Source organism: Podarcis vaucheri, assembly GCF_965113315.1.
Source record: "Podarcis vaucheri genome assembly, chromosome: 12".
Lineage (NCBI taxonomy): Eukaryota > Metazoa > Chordata > Lepidosauria > Squamata > Lacertidae > Podarcis > Podarcis vaucheri.
Genome location: NC_138750.1, coordinates 11,790,411 through 11,805,439, shown reverse-complemented (window position 1 = coordinate 11,805,439; position 15,029 = coordinate 11,790,411). Strand labels below are relative to the sequence as shown.

The following is a 15,029-nucleotide window of genomic DNA, read 5'->3' as shown; positions in this document are numbered from 1 at the left end:
GGTTATGATAACAGGAAATGCTCTTATATAATTTTACATGGAAGATAAGAGATGAAACTTCTGATCTCCCCGATTCAAATATCTCAATTCCTACGATGAATTTATTGTGGCAATTACATGTGGTGTTGACTTTCTGCAGTAATCCCTTGAACTGTGGCACTCATCTTGGTTTCCCTGCATGTTGGTTACTTGATTTGACCACATCTCCCCAACATATTCTGTTTAAGGAATAGCATCTAGTTGAGCAAATAAATCTGTCAAGCAATGCCAGGTTTCTTGACCAGAAAAGATAAAAACAATCTTGCATTCTTGTCAGGCTGCACTGTACAAATTGCATTTCTGCCACTATCAGTATTTTATTTTTGAACTTTGACTTTTCCTTGTGAGTAGTTCAAAACCATCGGAGTCTGGCTTTTCTGGCTGCATGATAAAAATGAGTCTCTCTTCCCTCCCCAGCCCCCTCCAACTCCACAAATAGATGAAATCAGCCCTGGGACATGATTTAGCAGCACTTGTCTTCAAAACGTTTTCCGAATCTAAACTTTGATGCCCTTTAGTATACCCCTTTGTAGTAGGCAATTGGTCTTGTGTTCACCTTCCCAGATGAAGAAACCAGAGACGGATGAGTCATTTAACTTCTCTGGTACAAATAGCTTCACAGTGTGATAGAATTGTATGTTTACACCTTGTGGTTATGTTATGTCCATGGGGGAGACAAGTGGCGGGCTGGGATAGTTTTGCTTGCATGCCTTAGTGGGGATGTCTATGAACAGTCAGAATTACACAGTGTGGGCCCAAGCCCTAGACTGATTGCTGAAAGGATAGACTGGGGTTGTAGGTGCAGGCCAAGTTACTGCAGAATAAAATTAAGTTACCTGGTGCAGTGGAAAACTCTGGCCCAGGTGGGGCTTGATTGCCCAGATTAGGAGCCCTAATTGGCACAGGTGACGGTTGTAGAGACACTCAGCTCCACCTGGTTGAGACAGGTACAAATGGAGCAAAATAGTCAAGTGGGAAGATGGACCAAACACTGCTGAGGCTTCCTATGGCTGGATCTGGTGCTGTATGTGGCTGAAGGTGGTCTGGTGGGTAAATTGTTTCTTTGGAATTGTTCCTTTGGGGTTATTTCTCAGTGTAAGAGGGGTTTTTTATTGCTGTTTAAGAAGGTTTGCTGTTTGAGGGGGGCTTTGTGGCTGTTTGAGGAGGTTTTTCTATTCAGTTCAAGTAGAAATATCTTCTCCCTGCCAAGAGATCATTTAAAGAACCTGCAGTGTTAATTGGCAAAACACCTGGTGGGTTATGTTCATAAAGAAGCAAAAGGGGAGAGCTGGCATTTGCTTGGTGTGGAACAGTGACTTTGCCATAACTATGGCTAATCTTGCCATTTCTAGAGATGCAAACCTAGCCCTTTTTTATCTAGGCATTAAGGTTTAAGGGTAGAGAGCCATGCACATGGAAACAGGCAAACAGCCCTTGGGGCCTTAAAGTTGCACTGCCAGAATCCACACCCATTCCTTGGGGGTCAGCTTGCTCCTAGAATTCTTTCTCCAATGCGGTATACATATGGTAGACATGTACCTATCACTGTACATGTTTCCTAGGATGAATTGTAGCAGCATGAACCAGAAGCAGCCTGAGTGTGTAGATTACTGCTACTCAGCGGTGGCACTGTGGGTTAAACCACAGAGCCTAGGGCTTGCTGATCAGAAGGTCGGCGGTTCGAATCCCCGAGATGGGGTGACCTCCTGTTGCTCAGTCCCTGCTCCTGCCAACCTAGCAGTTCGAAAGCGCGTCAAAGTGCACGTAGATAAATAGGTACCACTCTGGCGGGAAGGTAAACGGCATTTCCATGTGCTGCTCTGGTTTGCCAGAAGCGGCTTAGTCATGCTGGCCACATGACCCGGAAGCTGTATGCCGGCTCCCTTGGCCAATAAAGTGAGATGAGCGCCGCAACCCCAGAGTCAGTCAGGACTGGACCTAACGTTCAGGAGTCCCTTTACCCTTTACCTTTACCTATCACTGTTTCCTAGGATGAATTGTAGCGGCATGAACCAGAACCAGCCCGAGTGTGTAGATTATTGCTACTCAGAGTGTCACAAACTCAGGGCAGAATCGGGCTGCTGTAAAGGAGGGTGGGGCAGGAAGCAACTTTGATTCACTACTATGGGAATGAGAGGAGGTGGAAGGAGCAAGATTGACTATCCATCTATTAGTTCATGCAAGCCGTCACCTCATGCTGAATAGCTGCTGAGTGCCAGTCTATTCAGAAGTTCCTCACTGAGGTCCCTGGTGAGGCTTGCAATGGTTGGATTGTGTCCAAAATAACTAAATCTTACAGAATCTGCTTTAGATCATTCACGAAAACAATCTACTGAGCAAAGAAAGACTTAACGGTATTATACTCTATTGGTTGAACTACAGCCTAGAAGAGTTAAGGTGTTCAGGAAGATTAACACAGAAATTTAGAAGCAGAAAATTCTGGCATTTTAATTCATTGCTGTGTTCCTGTGACCTAACGTAGGTTATTCTTATTCAAATGTGCCTGTGTTACTCAAACACATTATCTTTCTCCTTTTAAAATAATCTCTGCTTTTTCCTGAGAACAGAGAACAATTGACTGCGTACAATAGCATCTCTGTCAATAGGCTGCAATTACCTGAGGCAGATACATATTTAAAATATACATAGTTCCTTCCATGACAGGCATTTGCGGGTATTCTACAAACGCCAAAGGTTTTTCCTCAAATGAAGGGCAATATATCTGTCTTAATAATGTACAGTTAGCATTTGTAGCCGCTGCTCAGGGGGTGGAAGATTATTGCCTTGATACTCTTATTCATAAACAAGCTTTCAAAGAGGCAAGAGATGTATTTTAATGAATGGGCTTAACTAAAATGACAGAAACAAAGTGACAACAAGATCCTTAGCTTAAGAATTTGCATGTCTATATAACTGAAGTAGGGACGCGGGTGGCGCTGTGGGTTAAACCACAGAGCCTAGGACTTGCCGATCAGAAGGTCGGCGGTTCGAATCCCTGCAATGGGGTGAGCTCCCGTTGCTCGGTCCCTGCTCCTGCCAACCTAGCAGTTCAAAAGCACATCAAAGTGCAAGTAGATAAATAGGTACCGCTCCGGAGGGAAGGTAAACGGCGTTTCCATGTGCTGCTCTGGTTCGCCAGAAGTGGCTTAGTCATGCTGGCCACATGACCTGGAAGCTGTCTGTGGACAAACCCTGGCTCCCTCTGCCTATAGAGCGAGATGAGTGCCGCAACCCCAGAGTTGGTCACGACTGGACCTAATGGTCATGGGTCCCTATAACTGAAGTGCTTATAGTCTGATTCTACTAAGCTTTAAAAATGTGTGTGTGTGTGTGTCTACATGCTGATCACCAGTGCTTAATTACTGCAATGAGGCAGGCCTTATCTAATCCCAGATATAGAAAACTGGACTTGCTTATTCAGTGGTGAAAGGAAGACACTTCAAATACTTTCCCAAACCATTCTCTAATTTTGCAATTAAACTATATGGCAAAAAGATGAAACTCGCATTATTGTTTCAGACCCTGAAGAGGAAAGAAAAGGCACCACCATGTGTTTGGCACTGTGACATTACTTCCAAGAATAAATTCTAGATATGTCACCCCCCAAAAAATAGGCATTTTTCACAATTCCTCTAAGGTTGTAGATTTCTGTTTCTTAAACTCAGACGTGTGTTGTTGTTGTTCATTACACTTTTATGTACTATAGCTTATTCCATTACTGCACAGGCAGTACAAGCTTTGGGGAAAAACAGTGAAGAAGTTGCTCATATATTCATTCCTGATACATAATGCAAAGGTACTGTGAAGTTGGAACTGCATCTAGCTTCTCATTTGCAGCATAATGTGGCCCACTGGGTAAATATAGACTACTATGATTTATTGAGGAAACAGGTGTGAGCACGTTAAAAGAATGGTTTGCCTCAGAGAGATGCTTGTAATTGACTAGCAAAATGGCATATGTTGCTGTTTCGAGACAAGTTGCTATTAATCAACCAGCATTTGCTTCGTTTTCAGGAAGAAAGTAAGGAACAGACTTGGTATCCAGCCAGTGGCATTTGAATAGATATTTTAAAGAAAAAAGGAAAGAAAAGAATTGAGCCACTCTCCAATAAATTCTCCCTAGGGTGGAAACTTACAAAGGACAGAGATATGCATGAAAATCGCATATTCTAATTTATATGTACAGATGCAAATTTAGAAATAACTAGCATAATTTAAATGGAAATCCAGTACATCTTACCATAGTGGTGACCTGTATTCTTGCTAGTGATAACCTTATGCATCATGAAAATGTACCACACTAAGGCTTCAGTCCTAAACTAGGGAATAAGCAACATTTATTAGTGTGACTTCTGCACTTTAAAAATAGATTTCAAGCAATCAACAAAATCTCAACCCAGTATTAAGGCCAAGGTTACTATAGATGCATTTACCAAGTAATTTAAGTACCATAAGTAATGTAACCCAGCATGCAGTTAACCAGATGGGAAACCACTTTGCCACATTGCCAGTGTGAGGTGAATTTGTGCATATGGTTGGATTACCACATATACAGTATGCCATATACAAAATAAAAAAATTCCTTCCTGTAGCACCTTAAAGACCAACTAAGTTAGTTAGTTGGTCTTTAAGGTGCTACAGGAAGGAATTTTTTTATTTTGACTATGGCAGACCAACACGGCTACCCATCTGTAACTGGGTGTAAATAAATTGCTTTGATCAAGTATGCCATATAGTTATATTACAACTTGGCAAATTTCTGCTTTATACACCTATAGTTATAGAGATCAAAAATCCTATGCTAAACAAGAGGAAAATTATCTGACAGAAGTGTAATGCTGATGAAATAATATCTATAAGAAAATGTAGTATGGAACAATAGCTTTCAACATGTAGTTTTGTCAATATGTGGATATATATATAAATATTGGCCATGTTTGTGCAAATATATTGATCCTGGGGGAAAGCGTTTACCTTTATATTGCAACATAGATGGGGGGAGTACTGTAAAGGGAAATGTATTTCTTTCTCATAAAACAGTTCATCTGTGAAAATCAGTTAACTTTATTCCATCGGGATTGCTTAGGATGTGGCTTTTATTTATTTATTTATTTTCGTGTTTAGATCCTTCCCTTTTTATGCGAAACCTTGCCCTTTCGAAGGATCTGTTGCTTTATTCAAACCATAGACTCTACAGTTCGGGGAGGGGGGCGGGGAGCAATATACAATCACTGCCACCACAATGTACTCAGAAATCCCACCAAAGTAAATTGCACTTACTCGCAGGTAAGTACGCATAGGATTTCAAGTCAAGTCTTGCCATTTTGCAGCTGTTCACTTACATGCCCCAAAGGCAACTAGACCCTAAGAAAAGCTTTTTCTCTACTTTGGCTCTGTGCACTGGCTAAAATCCTAAAAATATTCTGTATGTTTATGGAGGCAGGAAGTATCCCCTGGAACGGATTCTTAGCATTATGACTTGATTCAGAACTATTTGCTCCTAGTTTGTCACTTTGGTGTGATTACTAGTTTTGGAAAACCTTGATGGAAGCCCATTGGAACGAGGGGCAAATTCTGTGAGCTTTATTGTGCTTAGGCAGTCCTGCATTAAGTATTATCTCTATCTTCAGCATGTGGGTTTGCTTCCACTGTTGTGTATGAAAGGATGAGCTGGGTTCATAACTTTTCAGTCATTGGATTCAAGAGTACTGTCTAAAATCCAGCAACTTAGATTGCAGCCAGGAGATGTATTGAACTCTGAAATGCTTTGGGATCCTGGAGTCCAGAATGTCCAGGCTCCTGTTTGATCTAAAATGGGTCTAAATTCATCATAGCATCCAATGGTGCTGAGAACCATGGAAAATGGAGTTTGAAAGTGGATCTGGGTGGGTCCACTTGTTATTCCCTCTAAAACTGGATTCCTAACTCCTCTTCAGTATAGGAGTACATTTTTGCAACAGTAGTATTAGAATATCAGTTTCAGCATACATTACTTTGAGCTGAACGGGGAAGTGTGAAGGTTGTCAATGGTTGTTACATTAAGCTCAACAATGACTGATGAACAGTCCTATAAGACTCAGTTTAGGCTATGCTCCTCAAAAGATTTGGAGCAAATCCCCCAAAGTTATATATATTTTTCCCCCAACAGTAGTATAATAAAGCAGTATAAATAAGAGGTGCTTCACATTGTTAAATTGTGTATTAAATGGGGGAACTCAGCAAAAGAGCTAAGGGAACATTCCTCCTAGGCTTTTATGTCTAGTTCTCATTTTGAAAATATCATGGTATCAGCAGCACAGTTTTCATGCATCTATAGGAAACATGCCCTGTGTTTTGTAATTATGGATTTTTTAAAAACCTGAAAAGAGTTAAATCATTGCTGCCATCTGTTCCTAAATTCACAGATCTGAAGGGTGTGTGCATGTTTCAACTATGTTTGAAAGAACTGAGGTCCCATTTGTGATTATTTTGAAAGAAAAATATGAATTTAAAACACACACACACACCCCTTTAATACCTGTTACAATGCCTGTGCATTTCAGACACTGACATCTGTACTTGGGTACAAAAAGTGGCCCTTCATTTTGCCCTGGGAAACCAGAAAATGCATGTCCATTTACATGCTGTACTACTGTCTTTTCTTTTCTAAAAGCTGTTGTAAAGTTCATCACAATAATGGTATATTAAAGTAATTCTTTTCACGCTGCACTGAGCTTAAAATAATGCTGAATGCATCCAGTTTTCATTAGCTAGCAATAAAAAGTCTGTTAAAATTACACTTTACATGTACTCAGTTAAATTCATGAAAATGCATCTAAAACCTAAAAGATGCTTTGCAGCATGAAATAAATGCAGCTTGATAGCAAGCAATGTCATTGCGTATTATGTTCCTATTTACCTAATCGTTAAATTAGATCCGTAAAATAATTTGACAATGGAACTGAAATGATATGAAACTATAGTTGCAATTCTGAGCATGCTTTCGTTGAGCTTACTTGTATTTAACTATGAATACTTCCACATAATCCTATGTAATATTGCGGTGTAAATCTGGCTCAGTTCTTCTCAGGAGACTGTAGATAATCAGTTCCAAAATCGGCAAATGAATTACCGGTATTTCGTGATCTTATACACACTTGCCTTGTTCTTGAGTATATTACCGTATTTTTCGCCCCATAAGACGCACTTTTTCCCCTCCAAAAATGAAGGGGAAATGTGCCTGCGTCTTATGGGGCGAATGCAGGCTTTCACTGAAGCCTGGAGAGCTAGGGGGGTCGGTGCGCACCGACCCCTATCGCTCTCCAGGCTTCAGGAAGCTCTGCACAACCCTCGGGAGACCGGCTCCGAGGGTTGCGCAGAGCTGCCTGCAGTCCCGGGACCAGCGCAGCTCTGCCCGGCCACCGGGAGCCGGGGGAGAAGCTCCACCCCGCTCCCGGTGGCCACGCAGAGCTGCCTGCGGTCCTGGGACCAGCGCAGCTCTGCGCCGCCATCCCGAGCGGGGCGCTAAGTCCCGCCCCGCTCGGGATGGCGGCACAGAGCTGCCTGCCGTCCCGGGACTGGTGCACTTCTCCCCATCGCCAGCCCCACAAGCTCGGGGGACAGCGGGGAGGCAGAGCGTGCCTTCCCACTGTTCCCCGACCTGGTTCTTCCAGCCCCGCACCTGGGGGGGGGGAATATTTTTTTTTTCCTTTATTTCCCCCCAAAAAAACTAGGTGCGTCTTATGGGTCGGAGCGTCTTATGGGGCGCAAAATACGGTAATTGGGATTTTACTATTACAGCACAATCCTATACATGTCTCATTCCATGGGATTTACATACAGAGCATAATTGCAACCTTACATAATTGCAACCTTAGTCTTTTTTTTAACTATGGCACATCACAGTTGCCTTCATACATAAAGCTCAATTTGTTCATTCTCCTGAATGGCACATCAGGGCAGATTTCCTCTGGTGGCATTCTGTATCCTTATGCTTTTAAGATCTGATCTGAAGTGCTTTCTTCTTTTTGGTTTCAAAGACAGGGCACCGTCTGTGACCTCAGAGGTCATGTTTAATTCCAGATGCCATTTGCAAGCCATTGTAAATGTGAAAATGTGACTATAGAGGCACAGTCGCTGTCATAATGTTATCTCCCTTTCCCGCCTTCAAAGCACAGCAAAGATTATTCTTCACTTATTCTGGATGCCACCAAATGTGAGGCATTATCATGAAAACCACATTATCACAGTAATTTGGGGCCTTTGGGCATCTGATGTGGCAATTGCCTTCATTGGGTCCTGGTACGTCATTTATCATTGGAGTGGTCTACCCTGCTGAAATGTGCCCTTTGTGGGCAGAGGCAAAGCTAATATACTTTCAAAGTGTATTTGAATTGCCTCAATAAATCACAGCTGTCAATGTCAGCATTTTGATCATTTGCCGGGACAATATGTTATCTTCCTGCTTTTGGGTGCCTGTCGGGACTTTTATTTGTGCAAATTGTAATGCATCATAACATGAAATTATGCAAAGCACATTCTGATGACTACTTTTATTATTTCATTTTAAGATGGAAAGTTTGCTTCAGAATAAAGAAGGCCCATTTGTGGGGTTTGTTTTATAGTCGTAATTAGGGTTTTATTTTTATCAGTTGACTATAAAAGTGGTTGAAGCCTGTTTTTAATGTGTTCATTTTCATCCTCTTAAATAGTTTATGTTGCAGACTGTATTTTCATTTAGAATCTGAGGCTTATATGCATCATTCTTTGCTGGAGAAGATGCCAAGAAACATTACCCATCTTCCTACTAACTAACCCCTAACAACTCCTATGCTGTAAATTGCTACACAAACAAAATTAGTTAGATACCGTACAGCAGATAAAAGTGTCTTTCTCTTTCAACAAGCAGGGCATGACCTGAGAGTCTATAACACAGCCACTTTGCTAAAGATAAGCAGGTCTGGGACTGGCCAATGCCTTAATGGGAGACCATATGAGAACCTCATGGAAGTTGCCTTTCATTTTGTGGTGGAAGAAAAATGAGGTATAAATGTGCTAAATCAGGGGTAGCCAACCTGATTTCCTGTAGTTGTTGCTCTACTCCAAGTCCCATCAGCCCCAGACAACATGGCCAATGGTCAAGGATGATGGGAATTAGCTCAGCAACATCTCACACAAACAGTGCTTAACTGTGGTTAAGGAAAGAAAGCCATGCTTAAGTCAAGGCATGTGGACAAAGAGCAAATGAGCTCTTTGGGGTACTAAGCATCCATTCATTATGAATATTATTGGTATCCAATTCAAGAGCTTTGCTACATCTAGACATATCCAATGATTGAACATTAGATTTATCTGTCCCCCCTTTAAACATTACAATTTCTATATACAAAACCAAAGCCTTGCTAAAATTCTTATGGAATATTTATTTGTTCATTACTTGCAGCCTAATTTGCTTACACTTTTGCAGAAGTTTTTGTTCTAATATAAAGTGAGATATTGAAGAAACAAGCTCTAAAGAAGGCAGCTTTTGAAGTTAGGAATGATATATTTGCTAGGAATATATATCTTAACTTGAGGATTAAATTGCCATATCCTTTTGTTTTAATGTCACATTATTCACCAAAATAGGACAATAGCTAAAACCATAAGGAACATTTTATTCTGCATATTACATTTCCTTGTCATTAGGAAAAACATTTGTTACTTTTAATTACATATTGTAGTGGTGATTTGTGGTTTGGTGGATCTTGGTGGGAGCTGATCTTTCTGCAAATGCTGTCCAAGCTTTGGATGAATTAATATAATCATATACCACTACCCTCCTAAAAAACTAAAGTGCTTTTTTGTGTAGTTACCTATTTTAAGTGCTTTTAATATTAGTTTTTGCAGAGGAATAAATTCATTGACTTGGTCTAAATAATCATATCTCAATAAGCCAAAAATATGGACAAGCCTTTTAGCCATTCACTCAGCCTCTCTGTTTCCTCCCAGGAGGTCTCCCATTAAATAAAGTTTCCCATTCCATCTGATACTGATAAACTATGGCTAACAGCTTTGGAGCAAACCCAGAATATTAAACCATGGTTTTAAGTTGGTTTAATATCATGAAGCTGTTAAAAACAATTTTCCAGTTCAGACGAAACAAAAAAACTATTGTTATCCTGCTTGCATAAAAGGAGTTGTGAAGGATCTGTATGTGTGGCCAGAACCATAGAGGCTAGTGGCACGAGACGCAGGGGCACCAAGTTCTGGAGGGCGCCAGGGAAGAGGTGGAGGCTGGACGTGGCGCCTCCCGGCATCATCTGACTGCCCTCGCCCGCCTCCGCCATGCCACGCCAAAGCAGTGCCGCGCCTGGAGCCTCTGTCTGCCATGGCCACCGCGGCACAGTGGCCAGCTGAGCCAGGAGGCGCTGTGTCCAGCCTCTGCCTCTTCCCCACCAGAGGAGCCCCCCTCCAGCTGCTGCCCGCCTCCTCCAGCTCCGCCGGCAGTGCCATCCTCCCTAAAAAACTCTGGGTCACCAACATGATGTGCACAAGTGGCCTTCAAGACATTTGAGAGCACCTCTTGTTGTCCCCTTTCTGGTGTTATTAGGGTGGTTACCTTTGGAAAGTAGATAAAGGTATGAGAAGGGAGAAGTTGGAAGAGCTCATTCCCACTTCCTCTTGCAGCTACAATGTGCTTTTCAATGTTCAATGTCCCCAAGCAGCTGAACAGAAAGTTGAATGACAGGAGGTAAGGAAAAGTGAGGTGCTGCAGGAATCGGAGGGGGAAAGAGAGAAAGCCTGTGCATACAAACAAGTCAGTTCTGATAAAATAAATATCCTTAAAACGGCAAAAATGCTGTACCGTTTCCCCATCACCACCAATGCCAGATCATATCTGCCCCCATTGACTTGATTGTGAAAATAACCGGTCCAGGGCTTCCAGGGCACAGAAACATGGAGTCTAGTAGGGAGGAGGGACAAGATACTTGAACCCATTGCCCGCCACTGTTACCCAGATTCAGATTGGGTGTCCTGTGCATAGAGGATGGAAACCTCCCATTGACGCAAATGGGAGACTTCATCACAATGTAAATTGCAGGTGTGCCCTCCCCACCCCCAGTCAGAAGCAAGACCACCACAGAGGGCAAAGCGCTAAAGCCCCCAACCCATGATCCCAACCCAGATAAGGAGAACCATACTGGCAATTTGAGTACCTTGCATTTAAATGTAATCAGTTAGTGTGTGTTCTAATAAATTCTGGGCAGCCTCATGTGGTCAGTAGATTGTTTTAAGAGAAAAGCATGCTGCTGCCTCTTCCCTGCCTACCAGGGGCTGGTTCGCAGCATAAAAACACAAAATACACAATAAAAGCACGAACAAGAACAAAACAAATCCATAACCTGCCCCTTCATAAATGTATTCTTCAAATGTGGTTGCAAAGACCTCTCTCTGTCACCCCCAAATGCATAGACATTTGCCCACTGACAAGTCTTCCTCTGATGATAAGCTTGAGTTAAATACAAGTTTAAAATCAGATATCATATTTGGGGGACATAGCTTATAGAGACTGCATTTGCCAACAATGCAAAATTGTTTTTGTTTCGCACAATGCTGGCTTTGGTGGAAATATCTTTACTACCCTCATCTCCACAAAGCCGCAGACTGTCCTTTGGCGTTAGTGAGCTCAACAGCATGAAACATTTTTCTTTCTTTCACTCTGTTCTTGCTTGTGTCATTTATTGGCTGGGTGACGCTTTTGTCTCTTATAAAATCCAAGGATTTCAGAATACTGAGAACGTCTGCCTAGGCAGTGTTCAAGGGCTGTGGCGCAGTGCTAGAGCATCTGGTCTGTATGCAAACATTCTGAGGTTCAGTTCCTGGCATCTCCTGTTGGAGCTGGCAGTGTTTCCTGCCTCAGACTCTGGAAAGGTGCTACCAGTCTGTGTAGACAATACCGAGTCAGATGGAACCAGTGCTCTCACTAGCTTTCATTGTTTCCATGTAGATGTTTGCTTGGAAGTCAGTTCCTCTGAGCTTCATTGTGCTTACTCCTAAGTAAGTATACATTGACCTGGAATGTTGTACTCATTTAGTTCCGATATTCATGCATGGATTGCACTGGTAATGCATTTGCACCAGGTTTAGGGCTACAGATAGTTTCCAGGACTGGAGACAAGCCAATTTCCCTAAATTATACTGCTATAATTGAAGCCCCTGATTTAGAATGTTGCAAGCGAAAATAATTGCAGTTGCTTCGCCTTACGGTCACAGCCCCAGAAAGGCTCATTTTTTAAATAAGAAACAAAAATGAATGTTTCTTTTCAGAATTCTGTGGCTGCCTTGAGTTTCATGTTATATAAAAGGTACCCTTAATATTTAACTTAATAAAAAAAAAATGTGTGTTTGAAAATGCAAGGGGTATTTTGAAGCATAAAAACAGAAGGGTACCTGAAGGAGCATAAAGCCGAGAAACAGCAGGCGCAAGGTTGGCTTTCAATAGGAAACCATTTTCCAATATCAAGACATTCTCAAAGCTGCACTGTGTTTTGGAAGTGCTTTTTTGTATGAGAAAAAGAACAGACGAGGTGCTTTCTTGCAATGGGGAAGTGGTTCCTTAGCTTGCTCGAATCCGTAGTTCTCCATTCATTTCTTCCCCATTTAAATACCTACTCAGATACAATTGTGTCAAATGAAAGCTCTCTCGCGTTCCCTATTCTGATGTAAAAAAAACAACACCAAACCCAAGTGTGATCATTTATATTTAAATTGTTCAACTGTGCCCTGTCTTGTGTTCTTGTTAATAATGCCACATCTCCTAGGAGCCATCTCTCATTCAATTTCCTCACATAAGCTACAGGATTGACCTTACCTACTGTTCCCTTGGAGAGAAAATAGAAAATAAGCTGAAATGCCAACCTACCTTAATTTTAAAAAATTGCTTTCAAATATATATGTTTTTATTACGCAAATCATGGACACATACCACAAGCGCTTTTTGTTTTGGCTTTTTCTGCTGGTAGAAATGAAGACTAATTGAAACTAGTTTACCACTCAACAGTGTAAGTTTTTGTTTGAATGGTAGTTTGATGAGTTAGCATGACCAAAATATTTTATTCACGCCCTGCTGAAGAAACTGAGGTGGAGCGAAATTACTGCATAATTAAGGTTACCAGGTTTTTTGATTTATGGTTACTGTATATTAATAAATAGCAGACCAGTAGCAGCTGGTGGGGGGAAATGGATAATTGAGAAAAGAGACACTGCAATATTGCCTTTTTTTTTTTCTCCAGTAGGAAGAAAGCACCATTTATTTCAAAGGACTTACTGCCCACTGAAACAAAGCCAGCCAGTTGTGTCTAATTCTGTACAGGCATCCTAACTGCAGATTGAATGAAATAATGTGGGCATTAGGAAAGTACATAAGCAAACTCCACTATCCTCCTATGTCCAGCTGCTTTTGCTTTTTCTGCTGTTCTAGCCTCCTCCTAAGTCCCAGATGGGGATATTCAAAATTCCTTCCTCCTCTTGCTTAGCAACAGGGAAAGCGGTTACCTGTACTGTACTGAGGAATGCTGCTGCCAAGTGCCAAAGCCTCCGTCTTGTTTTGTTTTATAACTTTCTTTAAAAGTGTCTGGTTGATGTACTTTAAAAAATTAAATAAAGCTAAGAGTCTGGGGGCCCTGTTAGTGGTCCTGGTTTAAATTGCGAAAGAGACAAAAATTCACTAGGGGGAGGAGGCCGGGATTATAAAGGCCTTCTTTTGCAAACATTCGAGATTACATGGCCAAAATATGCAATATGTTTTAAGACTACTATACTTAATTTTGCAATCCCCACTTTAGTGTACTGTTGTGTTTAGTAGAAAGGAGTTTTCTCAGTTGGAAGCAAGCTACAGTGGTGCCTCGCAAGACGAAAAGAATCCGTTCTGTGATTCTCTTCGTCTAGCGGTTTTTTCGTCTTGCGAAGCAAGCCCATTGAAGGATTAGCGCTATTAGCGGCTTTTAGCAGCTTATCTGCTGATCGGATCAGCTGAAAAGCGGCTTAGCGGCTTAGAAAAAGGGGGGGAAGGGAAAAAAAAACCAGCAGGAACTTGCAAGACATTGTCGTCTTGCAAAGCAAGCCCATAGGAAATTTGTTTTGCGAAGCACCTCCAAAACGGAAAACTCTTTCGTCTAGCGAGTTTTCCGTCTTGTGAGGCATTCGTCTTGCGGGGCACCACTGTAACAGAAATATGTTCTAGTTTTGCACTGCAGCAATACACAGGTAAGCTTACATCCCCCTAGAATGATGTAGTTGCATGTTGGGTTCAGTAAGTGCAGATGAACAGAGCCCTTTTAGTGACAGTGTTACTATAAATATACCGCTGCTTAGCTGAAAACAAGTCTTGGGAGGTTGGGATTTCTATACCAGAACCAAAGGGCATTTTAAAATCAATAGCATTAGGAGATAATACACCAACAATAATAATCTACAGAGGATACTAGTTCAAAGCTCTGCTCTTGTGCAGCTCTAGCTAAATAGAGGAATCTTTGACATAATAATTCTAAGACTATTTGCCACACTTGCTATGTTCAGTGAAACTAAGAAGAGTGCCACCAGCTTAAGAGTGTTTTGATCTTCCACAATTTGAGAGAATTCTGATATCATTAGCACCAGAGAAAATTAGCCACATCCTGCATTAATGGCAAGCTTCACTGCAGGGGTGTGGTATATTTTAAGATAAAGGGAATTTTCCCATTGAAGTAAACAAAGACCTTCCCAGGCTTTGTATTTTGATTGAGCAGCTCAGGAAATTGCATGTACGGTGAGGAGAGGGAAGTATTTGATCCCTTGCTAAATTTGCCCGTTTGCCCTCTGACAAAGAAATGACCAGTCCATAATTTTAATGGTAGGTTTATTGTAGCTGTGAGAGACAGAATAACGGGAAAAACCCCAGAAACCCAGAAGACAAAAGTCAGAGATTGATGTGCATTATAATGAGTGAAATAAGTATTTGATCTCTTTGCAAAAGATGACTTAGTACTTGG

General features: G+C 41.6%; 2 protein-coding genes across 33 annotated transcripts in view; one reads left to right on the top strand and one right to left on the bottom strand.

The window, feature by feature from the left end:
• Positions 1-15,029, bottom strand: part of LOC309515241 (uncharacterized protein) — an 88,984-nt gene that overhangs the window by 9,657 nt on the left and 64,298 nt on the right. For 5 of the 12 annotated variants that reach the window (XM_082192948.1, XM_082192949.1, XM_082192945.1 and 2 more), the window contains 2 exons: positions 10,619-10,724; positions 4,280-4,358 (listed from right to left, as the gene is read on the bottom strand). The exons of the other annotated variants lie outside the window; for them this stretch is intronic. In XM_082192948.1, coding sequence (XP_082049074.1) covers positions 4,280-4,358; positions 10,619-10,724 — 185 coding nt within the window. The remainder of the gene's footprint in view (positions 1-4,279; positions 4,359-10,618; positions 10,725-15,029) is intronic. 12 annotated transcript variants of the gene reach the window in all.
• Positions 1-15,029, top strand: part of ARPP21 (cAMP regulated phosphoprotein 21) — a 241,559-nt gene that overhangs the window by 216,474 nt on the left and 10,056 nt on the right. The window lies entirely within an intron of this gene.